At 53.2% G+C, this 17,805-nt stretch overlaps 4 protein-coding genes across 4 annotated transcripts; 1 reads left to right on the forward strand and 3 right to left on the reverse strand.

The window, feature by feature from the left end:
- Positions 1-1,156: 1,156 nt before the first annotated feature.
- Positions 1,157-3,571, forward strand: LTHEOB_7118 (uncharacterized protein; the record flags this gene model as incomplete). The annotated part of the gene is made up of 3 exons (XM_035516449.1): positions 1,157-1,731; positions 1,784-2,953; positions 3,007-3,571. The coding sequence occupies 3 exons, from the start codon at positions 1,157-1,159 to the stop codon at positions 3,569-3,571; spliced, it is 2,310 nt and encodes a 769-aa protein (XP_035371565.1).
- Positions 3,572-4,629: 1,058 nt separating this feature from the next.
- On the reverse strand, positions 4,630-5,460 carry LTHEOB_7119 (uncharacterized protein; the record flags this gene model as incomplete). Its single annotated transcript, XM_035516450.1, has 1 exon — positions 4,630-5,460. The coding sequence occupies one exon, from the start codon at positions 5,458-5,460 to the stop codon at positions 4,630-4,632; it is 831 nt and encodes a 276-aa protein (XP_035371566.1).
- Positions 5,461-11,838: 6,378 nt separating this feature from the next.
- Positions 11,839-15,731, reverse strand: LTHEOB_7120 (DNA-directed RNA polymerase subunit 2 domain 6; the record flags this gene model as incomplete). The annotated part of the gene is made up of 3 exons (XM_035516452.1): positions 11,839-14,665; positions 14,722-15,608; positions 15,675-15,731. The coding sequence occupies 3 exons, from the start codon at positions 15,729-15,731 to the stop codon at positions 11,839-11,841; spliced, it is 3,771 nt and encodes a 1,256-aa protein (XP_035371567.1).
- A 502-nt stretch (positions 15,732-16,233) lies between these two features.
- On the reverse strand, positions 16,234-17,475 carry LTHEOB_7121 (Aldo-keto reductase; the record flags this gene model as incomplete). The annotated part of the gene is made up of 3 exons (XM_035516453.1): positions 16,234-16,780; positions 16,879-17,159; positions 17,413-17,475. The coding sequence occupies 3 exons, from the start codon at positions 17,473-17,475 to the stop codon at positions 16,234-16,236; spliced, it is 891 nt and encodes a 296-aa protein (XP_035371568.1).
- Positions 17,476-17,805: the final 330 nt, after the last annotated feature.

Consider the following 17,805-nt stretch of genomic DNA (forward strand, 5'->3'; position numbering starts at 1 on the left):
CCTTTCGGAATGCTTCAAGGTCTTCCGGCTTTACAACGGTCCATAGCTGCGGCGTTAACCGAAGAGGCCGAGAGCATGCTATCTGGGGAGAGCTCAGCAGAGAAGCATGAGATGTCGTGAAGTGACGAGTCTCCCCAGAGTAACTAACTCACTAGCTCGCGTAGCGCCCGTTTAGGCACGGGTGATTCGGCGGGCGTGCGGTCTCCGCACCGGCATGATTCAGGCTTGGAGGGGCGTCACACATGCCTTTAGGTCAAACAGAGCCATATTAAGGGCTCTTGAATCCTATTACCTGCACTCAGTCGCGGCAAAAGTGGACTTGGTTGTTTGATTAACGTAGGTAACGTCGCACGGGCATCCGGCAGCACGAGCCCGGCGTTCGCAGAGTCTCCGGACAATTACTCGCGCATTGGATGCGGAGAGTAGCTAGTTAGATCAATTAGTTTGGTTTCGACAAACTGCACAAACCGCGGGTTGCAGCATGTGATCGCAGCAACGTGAAGGATCGGCGCAAGCGTTTGATGGGCAGCAGGCGGGATGCGGGACGAGGGTCAGGGCCATCATGACGGCGGCAACGTGCAGCCTAGGTTCTTGAGGACGCGACAAGAAAGCTGCAGGCACGCGTCGACAGAGATGCGCTCGCGTTTTGGGGGTTTTCGAGGCCGCTCCAGGGCAATGTGACGCGGAAAACAAAGGCGCGCTTGCGGGTGCGAGCGGGCGACGGGCGAGCAACATCGCGTGTCCGTCCTGGATCCGCCCGCCAAGACCGCGAGCACCCTGGGGCCTGGCGTCCACCTCGTCACCGCCGTGCATCAGCTTCACGATACCTTCGCGACCCCCGCGACGCACCCATCACGACCCCCTCTCGCCGCTCGCTCTCCGCTCCTTGCGCCCGCCGCCGTCCTCGCGCTCCCCACGGCGCCCATCTGGCCCAGCTCCGCGGTGCCCGACAGAATGCTGCTCAGCGCCAGCCCGTGACCGAGTCCGCGGAGGAGTGGCCGAAGTGAAAGTGAGCGCGCTGCAACCGCGTCGCATGCTCCCGCGCGCTCAATCGCTGACTTTCGCGCAGGAACACGCCGACACGCGCCAGCTCCGCCCTGACCGCGCCTCTCCACGTCCCGTCCGAACGTCGCACAACCCGCCCGCTTCACAAGCAATGTCCATATCAGACACGACACCGCCCACAACCCAAGCAGCCAAGACTACCGTGTCCTCGACCTCTCTGGCGGCCGAGGATGAAGAGGAGCTGCGCAAGTTAGACCAAGTCTTCAAACGCATCCGCACCAACATCCCCGACGCCCCGTACATCATCACCGTCCCGTGTGCTGAGCCGCGCTACCACCACTGGTCGCGGGAGCAGGCCGAGAGCTGGTGTCGGAACACCCCGTTCGATCCGAGTGAGGAGCGCCTCCAGTACATGAGCTTCCTATACCGTGACCACGCCGACAGCTGTTTCGTGTGCCGTACCGAAGTCGATGAGGAGAGGGATCGCCGCGCCGCCATGAAGACCAAGAGCGCTCCGAGCGGCACGAGCACACCGCGCAGTGATGTGCCCAAGAAGAAGATTTCGCTGGCAGCCTACAGCAAAAGTAAGCAGGCAAATGGTCTGCCGCCAAAACCAGGCTCGAGCCAGGAGCAGTCGAAGAAGGATACCGCCGTCAACGAGTCGAGGGGCTTGCCAGACAAGCCTGTCGGTGCGCACAAGTCTGCGAAGAGGGATGATCTTAGCTTGTGAGTTGATCTGCTACACATTTTGAACTCTCACCGCTCACAGCATGACAAGTGCCATGTCCGAGACAGAGGAAGAAAAACCCTTGACGGTGAAGAAAAACCGGTCTACCCCGCCACCGACAAAGAACTCGCGAAACGCCGACAACAATGGCCTGCCGCCCCTTATCTCCCCTATTACATCTCCGAATACGACGGGCTTACCACCGTTGCTTTCCCCAACACTTCCCGACGTCATTGAAGCCGAACTCGAGAAGCTCGCCGAACGACACAAAAGGAATAGTTCCAGCACATCTATCTCATCAGAACACAAGTCTGGCACGCCATTGCTAGGTCCTGAAATCAAGGCGAACCAGTCCTCCACCCCTTCGAAAACAACTTCTCGGGCAGCAGAGAAGAGACCTCCGAATTCCAAAGCGGACGAGCCCGATCACAAATTACCTACCAAGCATGCACGAGTACCTTCGCAGACAAGTGCCAGCATGGCCAAGCCACCCCAGGACAAGCCGCGGAAGCTTATTGTGAAGCTTAAGTATGGCAGGAAACGGAGACAAGATGTTGAGCGTTGCCTCAAACTACCACCTGGGCGGAAAGCGCGCCAGAAGGAACCAGAATTACCACATGAAGACTCGCAGGAGCCGGAAAGAATACGGAAAGTGGATAGTTCTTCCAGGAACAAAGAATTGCCAAGCAAGGATGGCTCGCGGAAATCGGGTCTGCTAAGCGCCATGGATGGAAAGGATAACAAAGCGCGGCACGTAGCAGAAAAGCGCCCCCGCGCTGCAGAGGATTCTTCTGTAGACGCCCCTCCTCCAAAGAGACCGCGAGCACCTTCCAATCTGGATCTGGACAAAAAGCCACGGACACCGGTACCACCATCAACTCAATCACCGTCTCTTCCCAACAAGCCCAGCCAGAAATCTCAGTACCTCACACCACGAAAAGAGGCCAAGTCGATTGGCATGATACGTACCGTCTCAAACGATAGCAACGGTGTGACAAGCACTCCAGCCCAGACAGCCGATACGCCGAGTGATGCGAAAGGCCCGACATCTAGTATCAACGGCAGGCCTGGTGAGGCTCAGATTTGGACAACACACTCTCGCAAGCTCAACGAGCTTGGTCGGCGCCTCAAGCACGAATCACAATCATTATGTGATCCCAGGAACCAACCTTCGCTTAAGGACCGTAAGCGAGGTGCGGTGATGAGCGTAGAGTGCATCCTGTAAGTATCCCTGAAGGTCACAAACAGCGCGGCGTCTTGACTGATTTTGACAGCTCATATATGGCGGCATATTATGCCTCGGACTACAAATCCCACCTTTCCCATCACCCAACCGATCTCAATGCTAGCTGGCGAACTCTCTTCCCTCTCTTCCGCTTCTTCAAGAACAACTGCCAAGAATTCCCGCATCTCGAAGGGCTGCGCCTTCAGCTTGGGGCCATCATTTGCGCCCGCATTACCACGTTAGTTGCGCAGCGTCCTCCTCAGCCGGGAGATAGCGGCGACAAGAACGCCTTCACAACCGAAAAAGCCCTCTCAACGATGAGCGAGTACATCCAAAACATGACGACATTGGTTGCCGAGTCTCGATCGAAGCTGCCCTTCGAGGATCTCATCTCCAACTATCCCAAGACATGGAATGGCCGGGCGAGGGGTGTTGATGTCGAGAGCGATCCTAGAAGCTGGGAGAAGTTGGAGCTCGGCAGCTTAGAGGGCAACTACAACCTCCCGCTTGGGCCAGATACGTCCCCCATTCAAGCCGTGCGAATGGGAATCATTTTCCTCAACGAATGGATGAATAGGGAAAATGTCGATTACAAGTTGCAAATCAAATTGTGAGCATTTGGGCTTCCGTCTTTTGAACGGAAATCTGGAGGCGTTTTGCAGCGTTTCGGCGTCAGGATTGCAAAGGAAAAAAAAACAATTACCCTTCTCACGGCAACACACGAGCTCACAGAGCACTCGAGAGGGATGATGCATGGGTTATCTCCGGACACTGCTCCAATTTTTCCTTCCTATCGGCTCTTGTTCAAAGAGCACACTACCCGCATTGATCCATGGCGTGGTCTGCGTGTTTAGTCGATCCTTCAGGCGCGTTTGTCACGGCTGCTCCCTTTTCATTTCTTTTGGCGGACTGGCCTATTTTTATTACCTTCAGTTCTGGGACCACGCATCCGTGAAGTGTGTGCGGTTTTCTAAACGATACCCCCGGGATACCCCGCTGCTATCCTCTCATTTCTTCTTTTTTGTTCAAGTTTACGGCCTCCTTCTCGAGAGATGGGTTCACGGTGCTGGGGGGAGGGATGAGACCTTCACTCTGGTTTATTTGCCGCTGCGGTCTGCGTATGTGTGTATTTGCTGCCATCTCTTTTGAGTTTCTATTTAGCGGGGGGGCCAAAAGTGGTCAAGGGAACGGCGCAGCGCGTTTTCATGGGGAACACTCAGAGCTGTTTGACGCTTTGAGCGGCGCGTGTCAAATAAGGGGTGCTGTGCGATATATTTGTGTCTTTTTTTATTTTATTTTTCCTGCATGCTACAATGTATAGCGGCAGAAAGGCAGGTCTATGTTGTAGCAAGCAAGATAGCTTGATATGAGACAAGCTGCATAGGCCTTGATGAAATCAATGAAAGAATATCAAAAATTCAAAGCATGTCCGGCTTCTTCATGGACACGTGAGTTCCGATTCGCTACGTGCGGAGAATAATGATGGCACTCGTATCTACACTTTTTCTCTCTCATCTCCCTGATTCCTGTCACTGGCCATTCCAGCCCTGCTATTTTTGAGAACACAAGAACAAACATATACATCTCATCACTTCATCGCCTCTTCCTTTTTCTTCCCCTCTTTTCGCTCCCCTCTCTCGCGCCACCATCGCCAGCTGTCTCTCCTCCTCTCTCAAACAAAGCCTTCCCCCGCAAGCGCGTGCACCTCCGTCCACACAACTTCGAGCAGGAAGGGCAGCAAGTCGATCAGCTCGGCGGCACTGCTGCTGCTACTGCTGCCGCCGCTCTCGTCCGAGCTGATACTACTCCTACTACTACTGCCCCCTGAACGGACCGTCCGGCCGACGTGATGGAGCTGCTGCTCCTGTCCATCTATGGCAGTGATAGTCCCGTCGACGGCTGCTGCAGCTGCGGCTCCATCCGCCCGCTGGCTCGTCGGCGCCATGTCGTCGTCCCTGCCCGTGCTGGCTACGTGGTGCAGGTAGATGGCCGTGTCCAGCTGGATGAGGGCGGCGCGGAGAGAGGCCAGGGCGGCGGACGAGGTGGTGGTGGTGGAATAGCCGGGTGGTGGATCGGAGGGCGCGGTGGAAACGCCTGGGTAGAGGGGGTCCGAAGCGGTGGTGGGTGTGTAGGCGGGCGGCGGGGTGTACTGTGGTGGTGGTGAGGATGATGGTGAGGAGGAGGAGAAGGAGGTGGTGGTGGTGGAATGTGAGAAGTGGTAGATGTCTGGTCGTGAGACTACTGGTGAGAGTGGCAGGCGGGCGATGAGGGGGAGGATTGTCAGCAGCGGCGGTGATGGGGTAGGGTGTGAGTTGGGTGGAGGCGGGAGGGGTGGAGAGAGCGGGGCGGGTTCGATGAGTTCGACGTGGCGGAGTGGAGATGGTTGGGAGAGTTGTGGGTTGGTCGGGCGCGGAGCTCGCATGAGGCCGTCGCATTCTCGGGGAATTAGGCGCTGGAGGTGGGTGTTGCGGCGGAAGTTGAAGATGTTTAGGATCCAGTCCATGGCTGTGATGTGTTGTTGGTGGTGATAGGCTTGTAAGACGCTATTGGTGATGAGAGGATTGCAGGAAAGGTCGTAGATCTGCGTGGTAACAGTTGCAAGTTGAAAGTTTCCCTTTAAGAAGAGAAGCCATGAGTGATTTCTTGCTCATTGAACAATGAGGTATGTGTTCTGGATGAGACATCAACGTCTTGTCTCAGGTGATCCTCCAGGCACACAAAGCTTTACGGCATTTCCTGCGTGAAAGTGTTTTATCTATCAACCTTCAACTTAGAATTAACAAATATGCAGGCAAGACGTGCTTCTATGCTCTTCCTCTCTCTAACAATGATTTACATCTCATGCAACCTATCTTTGGCTCAGTCATCCACAGCAGCCTAGATAGTTTCCCATCGAGGGCGAATTATTTCGGCTACACGAAGCAAACTCCACCCTGTACTATATCAAATCTCAACTATCTATTCACCAAACATTCCTGGGCCTCCGAAATTGAATTACGTCTATACATTGTAGCATTGCAATTCATGCTTTAATTCGGAATATGCTGGTAAGTTCGTCATAAAAGCCAAGACGGCATATAAGACTCACTTGATCATGTGCAAAATATGTAGCAAACGATGGCGTTTCTTTTACACTGTGTGAGAGTAGCCTGTAGTGAGAGGCACGGATGCTCAGGAGGCAACGTTGTGGTCATCACACAGAAATGACTTCACCCTGCTGGAGAGCAGCAGCGTTAAGTAAAAGACTGATTCCGTCCTCGCGTGAACGATGCCTCCGTCCTGGGCCGAACATAGATGAATCATCAGGAAGCATCCGTGGCCAAAAGAAAATGCATGTTTCCGCGGGCCGCCAATACCGAAACATATCTGCACGGTGTTTGCTGATGCCGGGCGCCTGAGTACTTGTCAAGTTGTCTCAACGCTTCAATTAAACTCGAAGTGGGAAGGAGAGACAGATGCCGATCACCTACACCAGTTCTGCTTCCACCATTCGGCTTTCTCACCCGCCGAACAATCGCTGTCTCCGGAGTGGTCTGGCGGCCATATACTCGGTTGCCTTCGCTGTTCCGAGGCTTCCTGGGGAAGAGCCACGTAGGTGCCAAAAGAAATTGTTCATCGCTATGATCTTCGAGAGCAACGATCCCCGATTTGCGTAGGTAGTTGAGGCTACTATCCCGACACAGATGCGGAATTTTTAAACATACATCTACATCCGGATGGTAGCTTCAAATGACTACTTAATGAGCTTACATGGAAATTGATTCGGAAGGCTCGAATCTTTCGGCACCCGCTGTGCCGGATACATGTTTGCAGTGCGGCTAGTATGTCCCAAAACGGAGTTTCCTGAGCGCGAGGGGATGTAGGTTCCCGCCCTGTCACTTCAATGTCCGCTTTCTCATAATCTCCCGTTTGCGAGGCGGTGTGGAACGAGGACCATCGTCTGGGAAGATTTCGGAGTGGCCGTCTGCCATGTAAATATGCATGTAGAAGTGAATAACGATAGATATGCCCATGCACTCCTTTTTCTTCTTTCAATTACTGCTGTAAGATTGGGTTGGCTCATAAGTGTAGGGCGCGTTTGCACGATCGCAGAGAGTGACACAATAGCTAAGATAGGTTCCTTTCCTCGGCAACCCACATTGCCCCGGAAAGCATCACCGTGTAGAACTCGGAAACTTTCGACAGACAGCACATACACCGCCTAATATTCTTTTATGCCTTGGATCATCATGTTGTCAAGCCGGACAGTACCGCCATTCGTTCAGTCCCTCTACCGTCACTCACTCTTTGGAGAGGGGCCAGCGTCACATATTTAAGCGTGCATGTCTCCTCACCTCTTCTTCATTCAACCCCCAATTCAGTCTCACAGACGTAAGTATGACTACCCCTCGCTGGGATGGCGTGATTGGGGGCATTGAATGCAACAGTCTGCTTAGAGACACTGAATTCACCGAGAGAAACATCCAAAAGGATACGCATCAACTCATCATGTCCTGGCTGCAGCCACAACAAAATTTTCTGCAAGCTTTCATCATTTATTGAAAATAGTGATCTAATCATCGCGATGTATTCCTCGTCGCAATTGACTGACATAGGCTGAGAGAATACGAGGGGACACCCACACTGGGTCAATCCAACACCCGGCAGAAAAAGTGTAAATGGGATCGGGTTGAGTTACAAACTCAAAACACTGAGCACTTGAATATACGTGATATTCCACGCAATGAATGTGAGCTTTTAAATCTCTTCGACTGCTATTAAATGCCAGGATCTTTCTGTAGTGTGACACGCTCCCGGAAACCTCGCACGTGAGCCTTATACAGTAAAGCCAATACCGGAAACAGACCCACATGTTCATTCATGTGCACATTCCAGCATCAGTATATCCATCATTCGCTAGCTGCATGCCTGTTCGCGCTGAATTCCCTGCGTCACGATCCGCTGGGCCCCGTGCACTTTGTACACTTTCGGATGCCCTATCGATTTTTTTTTTAAAAAAAAGTAGAACCCAAAAATACGACATTATTTCAATATCTGATCTGATCCCGAAGGTTGAGTAGTGTCTCCGATAGAGCACTGATTCATTTTCTTCTACTCTTTCCAGCACGCAGATTCTTGTCCACCCACTTTCGCTTGTTGTTGGGTCTTGTCTTCTCACCTAACGTGTCTCAAGGCAGCGTGGTCAGTCTGATGGGTCATCTTGAGGCCGCGCAATAGTCCGTTCAACTTAATGGCGTTGTTGAGGATCATTGAGACGGCTATGAAGCTCATCATAATTTCGAAATATTGATGCATTGCATTAATTCAATGTGAAGAGGATGTTAAATAATAGACAATCTGCAGTCCGGCTCCGCTTCCGTTTGGAGCCTCAAGCCACCAGCACAAACGAAAAAGTTGAAACTGCTCTCGGTGCCAGCTTATTAAATACCTCCCAATCAGTGGTTATTAGCAGAGAAAACAAACCTGAAATCGAAGTTCCTTTTAAGAACGCTGGCAGAAATATGATGGCATGGCGAGCGTGTCATGTGTCTTTGGTGGTCAAGCCTCATGCAAGTCAATCACACGCCGGCAAGCCGTCAGACTACCCATACCGCTGCTTTATATTTGACTGTTCTAACAATCATGGAGGACCTCAGTCGGAGATGCAAGATACTTCCCTGTGGCACCTCGCGGATATGTCACGGACCTGACCGACATACACACTTTCTTCTCTCCCCTTTTCAGTAAATGTCCAGATAACCACGGGTTATACGAACGATATATAATCATGGGGCTTTAATGCTGCAATCATCATATATGTTCAAAGCATAAAATCACGATGTAGATGATAAAATGGGTCCGAGCTGGTTTCATGAGTTGATTGTTGTGTGACGTCCAGTGTGCCTGTTGCTATGGAAAGAGTTCTCTCTATGAGTTCATTATACCAAGTCCACCAGTTTTCATCAATGATGTACACACAGAATCAATAGTATTTACTGTATGAAATCATTGCTATAGCTTTCCAAGTCTCGCCATCAGACATGCTATCTGATGATTGGTCATCTTGAGGACGCCTCGGGAGGTGTTGGTGTGGTTTTTATCTCGCGAATTTATAACGAAGAAGAAAGAAAAAAGGGACACAACAGTGAAATGCGACTCGATACTTTTCACTTCGGAAGTGAAAAGTAGTTGTCTTATTGCGTCCTCAAGGGACTGGGCTGATTCAATCTTGAAGCTCGGCAGTGCCTTTAACAAGCAGCCATATTGACTACATCCCGTGGTAAGTAACCTGACTTCTAGGTCCCTGTTTCACGTGGCTGCATTGCTCGTGCTTGAACTAAGGTCTTATAAAATAGCGCCCGAATTATCTAAGCCATCATTGTCGAGTTTTCGCTGAAGGGGAGAAGGGGGAAAAGGAAAAAGAACAATAACAACAAGATACTGTGCTCCTTCCTGTGTCCTCTTCTTCTCTTTTGCCAAAGATGTTGAATCTCCTGAAAGGAGCTGAAGCTGCGGTGCATACGCCTTAGTGACATACTCCATGAATGAGATGTACTCACAGGGCTGAAATAGCAATTAATGACGATCATCAATTCTACTTGTCTTCGATGGGAGCATATGCTTTGCCTTTATCTTGTGGCTCAAGAAAAGAGCGCTATGTGCTCTGAATCGCATTCCGATATGGTGTTACTGCTGCTGAGGAAAACGAAACTGTCTCCAAGAATAGATCTACTCAGAATTCCGCATCATGGCAACATAGGTGGCTCATTCGCAGAAATACATGATGAGTCTGTGTTTTGTTGGAGACTTTCCAACTTCGTTGCCTACCCATGTTGAGCCGACTCAGCACCTCAGCCAGACAAGCTCAGCCAGAGCAGATTCACCTCCTCAGGCGGGTGGGTGAGAACCTAACTGAGGCCCGCATTGAAGCACAAATGCGAACACCGCTTGACGAAATTTAGAGTCCCAGATTAACGATAAAGGCATGCACAATTGCGCAATTATGAAGAGTATGAGGAGTGCCATGGCACAGCCTCATCAAAATAAGATGATGAAATTTGGAGACCTCTGACGCTGCTTGTCCTTCCGCAAAGTTCTTAGCGGGTGAACCAGCTCCGAGCGCCACCCTCACACACCATTCAGGTAAAAGGCGTGCCTCTCTCTTGCAGAAAACAAGTGTACGGGTCACGTCATCCCTCTGTTCAGCCAGTTCGTGGCCTCAGACCTGCGGTCAAGCAATAGACCCGCTAGAAGCCTGTTTAAATATGAAAACAACATACGGGATTTGGCCACCCATGTCACATGTGCGCGCCGGAATCTGTGACACCTGACTCTCTTCAACTGACCTGTCGGAGTTCCTGATTGGCATTTCCAGCCAGGGGCGCGTGAGTATGACCCAAGATGCTACTGACTTTGTCGCCGCTGGGTGCTCATGTCGACGGCCTATCCGCCAAAGAGGCCAGTTTCATATGCCATGGGAGTGCTCACCTGAGAGGGCGGCAAGCCAGCTCATACCATGTGGCTTAGTCGAAGCTATGCTTGTGCTATGCGGTTGGCGCAGCGGATGACTGCATGTCTCGCAGATCACCTGGTGCAACGGCTCATAGCCTCACGGGCCACAGCCATTAAGAAGTATAAAAGATAAGCATAGGACCACAATCACTCCGTAGATTATTTTCCAGCCACCGAGCCATAAGAGGCATGGTATGCTCTTTTACTGGCCCCGGCCTTTCCTACACGCTGGTCACGTCACCAACTTCGGAGTTGGTCCTTTCTTCGCCTCCAATACTAAGATTGAGAACCGCGTGGCTGCACAACTTGATACACAGCGCCATCAAGCATCAATGATGATACTGATGTGGAAATGATGGTAATCGTCTCCACTATAGCATGATGTTGAGCTACTGGCAGTCTAATAGAATAACCCTCCGGAAAAGACGAAGTGTTGCAAAGATGAGTATCCCTGAGCCCCACGGAACCCAGAAAGTACTTATCGAGGTTTTTCGATTTTCATAATTCTCTTCTGAGAGGTCGCCACGAGCCACAATACGACTCTGCATCCGCGCTGCTTAAATAGGTTCGAGGATCCGAAATGCGCCTAGCGGTCCCGTGCGCCGCAAAAGCGTAGACCTCGAACCCATGACCGGCAAGTGCAGTCTTCCGCGGGGTGAAGAAGCAGCATGTGCCGCTCTGACATGATACATGACAGCGGGTGACCTCCAGCAGTGAAGTGAAGCACGGCTCGCCGCCCTACGCTTATATTCAGCCGAGGGATTGTTCGGAAGATTCACGATCCCAGCACAGCTTCCACAATGCTCTCACTGGGTGAGATCCGTCGTGGACGAATTTCACGAGAACTTTTCGCTTGGTCTTTGTGCCTTTTTCGGCCGTTCCTACTGGGGAATACACATCACCTTCTGTGTTCCCGTAATCAGTAATCAGCACACAGCATCCCGCAACGATGTTGAACAACATCAGAAACAACAAATGCTTTCGTCCACCGAGCCCTGAGTTGCATTAGTGAAGTGTGGAACCTCGCAAAGGGGTGAAAACATTTATCCACAATACTTGCAATCAGTTTCATACTTCGTCGATATCTTTGTTCTGTGATAGGACTACCATCCAGCAACTTGGAAGTAAAGAAAAATAAACGCCACCCAAATGCCAACCCCACGCTATGCATAGACCCTGAAATCATGAAGAAACCCTCCACCATATCGAAGTAAAAGAAGAAAAAGGAAGGGCCAGCGCGAGGTCACTCTCATCCCACCACCGCCGCCCTTCACTTCGCATCTCGACCCTACCCCACTCTCCACCTCCACCATCACCCCCACTCTCCCTCACTCACTCACCCCTTCCCTCCCAACCATCCGCTTCCAACCCAACTCACCCACCCACTCACTCACTCCTCCACCGGAAACTCATCACCCAACCTCAAACTCGCCTTAACATTCATACTCAACAACTCCTGAATCAGCAACTTCGCCGCATACGGAATCGTCATGCGCACAACGCCCTTGCTGCTCCGGCAACTCTGGCACCAGCCCTGGTACCCCATCATACCGCACCGCTCGCACACATCGCACTCGTGCGCGTCAGAGCTCAGCATGAGGCGCTCGAGGAGGAGCTGACTGGCGCCGTACGCGATAAGGCAATCGCGCTCCATCTCTCCGAGACGTAAACCACCGTCCCTCGAACGACCTTCCGTCGGCTGGCGCGTGAGGATGGCGCGCGGGCCGCGCGCACGGCTGTGCATCTTGTCCTGGACCATGTGCTTAAGCTTCTGGTAGTAGATGGGGCCGAAGAAGACGTAGGCCGGGAGGCACTCGCCCGTGATGCCCGACGTCAGCATGTCCTTGCCCGAGTACGAGAAGCCCGCCTCGAGCAGGATCTGCGACATGTCTTCGGCCTTAGAGCCGCCGAAGCACGTGCCGTACTGCAGGTCGCCGCTGACCACGCCTGCCTTGCCGGACAGCAGCTCCAGCATCTTGCCGACCGTCATACGAGACGGGAAACCGTGAGGGTTCATGATGATGTCGGGGCAGATGCCCTGGTCGTTGAACGGCATATCGATCTGTTCGGCGATGATGCCGACGACACCCTTCTGACCGTGGCGGGACGAGAACTTGTCACCCAGCTCGGGCCGGCGCGTTTGTCTGGTCTGAATTTTGATGACGGGCGTGTTGTTCTCGTTCTCGGTGAGCAGGACCTTGTCGACGTAGGCGGGATCGGGCAGCTTGTAGCTCATGGCTGTTGGTCTGAACTCCTGCGGTGGCCTCCTCCTGCCTTCCTCGAGACCAACAGGGTTCGTCTGAACAGGCACGAACTTGTTGAGGTAGACGTCGTCCTTCTCCAGGAGCATGCCGACCTCCGCAATACCATCAGCCTCGCCGAGCTTCTTGTGCCTCGGGTTGATGGGTCCATCGGCGTTCCTTTCAGGGCCCGTGATCTTGTCTTGAGAGCCGTTGGCATACGACTTGAGTGTTGTGGTCGCCTTCTTGAAAACCTGGCAACGACCAAATCCTCTGTCGCAAGAAGCCTTGTTGATGACCAGGGCATCCTCAATATCGTAACCGGAGTAGGACATGACAGCGACAGTAGCGTTCTGTCCGGCGGGAAGTTTGTCGTACTTGATAAGCTCGATCGTTCTCGTTTTGACCATGGGTTGCTGGGGATAGACCATGAGGTAGAGAAGAGTGTCGATACGGGTGAACTGGTTGTAAGCAATGGCACCAATGGCTTGTTTACCCATGGCACATTGGTAAGTGTTACGAGGAGACTGGTTGTGGTGGGGGTAGGGAATGAGACCGGCGACGGCGCCGAGAATCGTAAAGGGTTCGATTTCGAGATGCGTATGGTGTTCCTTGAGATCCTTCTCGTAGATGCAAATGTTCGAGTCGTTCTCCTCGTTAACATCCAGGTACTCCACAAGGCCACGGGAAAGGAAGTCGTCGAACTCCATGGTTCCTTTCTGCAAAGCTCTGAGGTATCGTGCAGACACCCTGGACTTTCCACGCTCCACCACAATGAGCGGTCTGCAAATACGACCTTCATCCGTGGCAACCTGGACAGCGCGGTGGTGATGGTTGATGTGAATGCTGACAAACTCCGAGATGCGGCCCATGCGACGGAACTTACGGAAGCCGTTCAAGAACTGCCTGGGCTCACGGGTTAATGCCAAGGGCGAACCGTTGACGAAAATGATGTAGGCTCCATCGGAATACAGCTCAGTGCCACTTGCTGACTGAACGTCCTCCGCACCGAGAATGAACACTATCCGCTTCACAGGATCCTCAGGCACCTCGGTCGTAATGTGCGTCATAAGCGCCAAGTTTTTGACCAGACCACAGGCTTCACCTTCAGGAGTATCTGAAGTGCAAAGCATACCAAACTGCGAAGGCTGAAGAGCACGAGGACCCGAAACCTTTCTCGTCTTCTCGAACTGAGAAGTGATACGGGTCATCATACCAAGGGCGGAAATGTAACTGAGACGGCTGAGAACGTGTGTGATACCGGCTCTCTCCATGCGGAAACGCTTCAAGCTCCAGTTGCCGGTGGCGATTGCTCGTTCCATACCTGCGGTGATGCTCCAACCGTGCGTCTGAATGTGGTCGTAGGCGTCGAACTCGGCGGCCCTGTTCGGCTTCTTGAGAATCTTGTCGATGGCGGCCTTGAACTGGTAGTTGAAGCTCTTGAAGCTGTCTTCGAATAGCAGCGCCATCATCTGTCCAGCCAGCTCCAGTCTCTTGTTTCCGACGTAATCCCTATCGTCCACCATCTTCGGGTCATGAATGGCCATGAGAACCCTCCTAGTCATGTACGCGATATAGAGTGCCTTCGGACGGAAGTTCATGCCAACCACCGGGACGTGACTCATCATCATGTTCGAGATGGCATCGATGGCCTCTTGCTGCATATTCCTGGCTTGTCTGTTTCCGATGGGCTTCCTGAGCTGGCGCGTCCGCTGGCCAATGTATTCCAGAGCCTGGTGCTGCGTGTTTATCCTTTCGTTCTTCTCGTTGTAGCACGCCTCGAAGTTGACAGCGAATTCGTCCTGGTATGCGCTATCGTCACCAGCCACCAAAAGCAAGATCTCGTGCTCGGACTGGATTCCCATGGCCTTGAACGCAATAACGACGGGGATATCTTCGGTGAAGGTGTTGTGCTTCAGGTAGAGCAGGCCCTTCTTCAAAAGAACGTAGCCCTTGGACTTCCGGTCGACCGTAAAACTAAGAAATTGGTCAGCAAAAGCCCGGAATTCGACTTCTGGGAGCTCCCAGCATACCTGATAACGGAGGCCTGGATAATACCCTTCATCGACTCCACAATGACACGGTTCTTGCTCAGCTGTTCCTGGACCAAAATGACCTTCTCCTGGCCCCTCGTGATGAAATATCCACCAGGATCAATCGAGCACTCGCCGAGCTGGCCCATCTGCCCCTCCGACTTGCCCCAGAGGTGGCACTTATTGCTGCGCAGCATGATCGGCATCCTGCCAATATGAATGCCCTTTCTCTTAACCTTCACATTTCCCTTCTTATACTCCACATCCACAACAATCGGCGCCGCGTACGTCATGTCCCGCAACCTGCATTCATTCGGCGTAATCGTGCTCTGAATACCGCGCACGTTCTCCTCCTCGACACGGCACGGCTTCAGCACGCGCACGTCCGTGTAGCGCCAGAAGAACTTGTCGTCGACGTCCGAGTAGACGTACTGGTTCGCGCGCAGGATCTCCTTGAGCTGCACATCCACGAAATAGTTGAACGAGTCGATGTGCTGCTTCACCAGACCCTTCACCTTCAGGAATGCCGGCAGCAGGTTCCACTTGTCCTCGGCCGTGTTGATCGGGTCCGTCAGCGACTTGCCGTAGTAGAAGGGCTGTAGCACGCTGTCCATGCCGTCGTCCAGCCGCCGCTGCGGCGGCTTGCGCTTCTTTGCCGTAGTCGCCTCGCCATTGTGCTGCTGTGGTTGCGGCGCGGCGGGCGCGGACCTGGTCGTTACCTGGGCGTCGGTGTTCTGTGAGTGCTGATCGGCGGTAGCAGCAGCTGAAGCGGTCTGGTCTTGGGTCTCAGATGCGGTGGCGGTCGATTCGGCGGCGGCGGCGGTGGTTGTATCAGCGGGTTTTCTGCGCGGGACGGCGCGCGGCTTGCGCACGGCTTTTGCGGCGGGCTGTATGTATCCCAGTCAGAGTTGCGCGCGCAATTGGATGAATTTGTTCTAAGGAAATTTTCTGACCTGAGCAGCGCCGTCGGCGGCGTCCTGCGGGCCGTCCTTTTTCGACTTGGGCGGCATGGTTGTGTGTCTTGTGTGAGCCCGCAAAAAAGTTGCAGTTGACTCGATGGCGGATTTGCCCCGCAGGTTTGTGAGTTTTCTCAGCACACACTTTCTGGCGTCGGTCGGAGGATCGCCGGCGCGTGCTGCGGTGGGTGACAACGTCCCGCGTCCCTGCGTCACTTAAAGTCGTGGCCGCATCCAGTCATGCCCTGGCCCATTCTGACATCGCATAGTAAGAGCACGCCGTATCATATGCCGGCATCATTTGAGAAGGGATAGGTCGGTCGCTCACCCCTTCCAAATGTCAGGCAAATATATAGATGGTGGACCAAAAAAGGCAACAGCGCTCATTGAAGGCGCTCATGAAAAACATTCAGGTATGACTATGCGTCTTCAACATACTGATCGAGGTACAAATGTCAATTTTTCGTAGTGAAGCAACTGATGTTCTCTACGCAGCATTCGTTATTTCATCAACTTTCTACAGCATCATTTCCTCTCCAATTTCAAAGTTCCCTCCTCAAGACCTGTCCTCGGGCGAGAAAATGTCGTTCCAGAAGCCACGGTAGTGTTTCTTCTCGCCCAACTCCTTCAGTTCCTTCACCTCCGCAGGCGTCAGCTTAAACGTAGCCGCGCGCAGGTAATCCGACAAGCGCTGCTCCTTGGAGCTCGTCGTAATCGGAATGACGTCCTGATCGATGCACCACCGCAGAGCGATCTCGCCCTCGCTGACGGCGTACTTCTTAGCGAGCGCAGCGCTGAACTCATCGATGGGGCCAGGCTTTGCCTTGGTGGCGGCGCTGAGCGGGCCGTAGGCCTGGGTAGCGATGCCGTGCTGCTTGTGGAAGTCGATGAGGGCCGAGTGCTGCAGGTACGGGTGGAACTCGATCTGGTTGATGGCGGGCACGACCTTGGCCGTCTTCAGCGTCGCCTCCAGGTGCTTCGGCAGGTAGTTGGACACGCCGATCGACTTGGCCAGGCCCGCCGCTTGCACCTCTTCCATCTCCTTCCACTTCGCCTGCAGCTCCTCGTCTGACTTGGCGAAGAATGGGGCATGGATGAGGTAGCTGGGTGGGAAAGCACACGCATCCTTGCGTTAGCAGGAAAGTAAAAGAAAAAAAAGCAAAATACAACAGGTGGGGTCCCATGTGGATGCCAAACTCACAGGTCTACATAGTCCAGCTGCAGCTTCTTCAAGCTCAGCTTGATGGCGGCCTTGATGTCGGCGAGGTTGCCGTAGACCTTGGTCGTGACAAACAGCTTCTCGCGGGGCACGCCGCTCTCCTTGATGGCCAGGCCCAGCTCGGGCTCCGTCTTGTACATCTCGGCGCCATCGAGGTGGGTGTAACCGAGCTTGATGGCCACCTTGGTCGACTCGACCAGGCTGCGGTCGATCTGCGATTCATCGCCCGTCTTGTACCACGCTGTGCCCGTGCCGTAGCCGAGCTACAATCAAATGGTGCATACCAATGTCAGCCCTCATGTTTCGGAATCATATTGGTCGCGTGGGCTGAGATCCCAGGAACCAGGACATGTGGGAAGTGCGGGCGCGAGTCGGGTGTGCCGGGTGTCAGCATTTGCTAAGCATGTCGCAGGCAAATGCTGACGGTGAGCCCGCAGTAGTAGCCAAGGTCGTGTAAGCATCTCATTGACGCCGATGGCTTGTGCTTGGCTGCAGTGCTGTGAGACATCAACTTACCATGGGAATCGAGTTGCCGTCATTGAGCTTCAAGCTCGGGATGGGCGTGTTAATGTTGGCCATGGTGGAGGATGCGCGAACGAAGCTAGCTCTCCGTGGGGTTGGGGAAGAAGAGAAGGCGGTAGTAGTGGAGCGGCAAGGAAGAATAAGAGTAGCAGAAGAAGTGGAGCTCCGCACGGAAGATGATGCCAGAGCTTTGATCGCCGCGGCGGCAGCTGGAGCTCGACTTATTATACTCCTGCCGCTATGCATCGCTTGCTCAAAATGCTCGGATATTCGCAATGCAAAAGCTCCTTAGCTGATTAATTGCCAAAGCGCCGGCTAAATTATGCTTGTTGAAGTAAGGGTGGGTTTCCACGAGAAGAGGACTGCTAACCTCATGAAGGCTGACTC

Source organism: Lasiodiplodia theobromae (genome assembly GCF_012971845.1).
Source record: "Lasiodiplodia theobromae strain AM2As chromosome Unknown scaffold_21, whole genome shotgun sequence".
NCBI classification, from domain to species: Eukaryota; Fungi; Ascomycota; class Dothideomycetes; order Botryosphaeriales; family Botryosphaeriaceae; genus Lasiodiplodia; species Lasiodiplodia theobromae.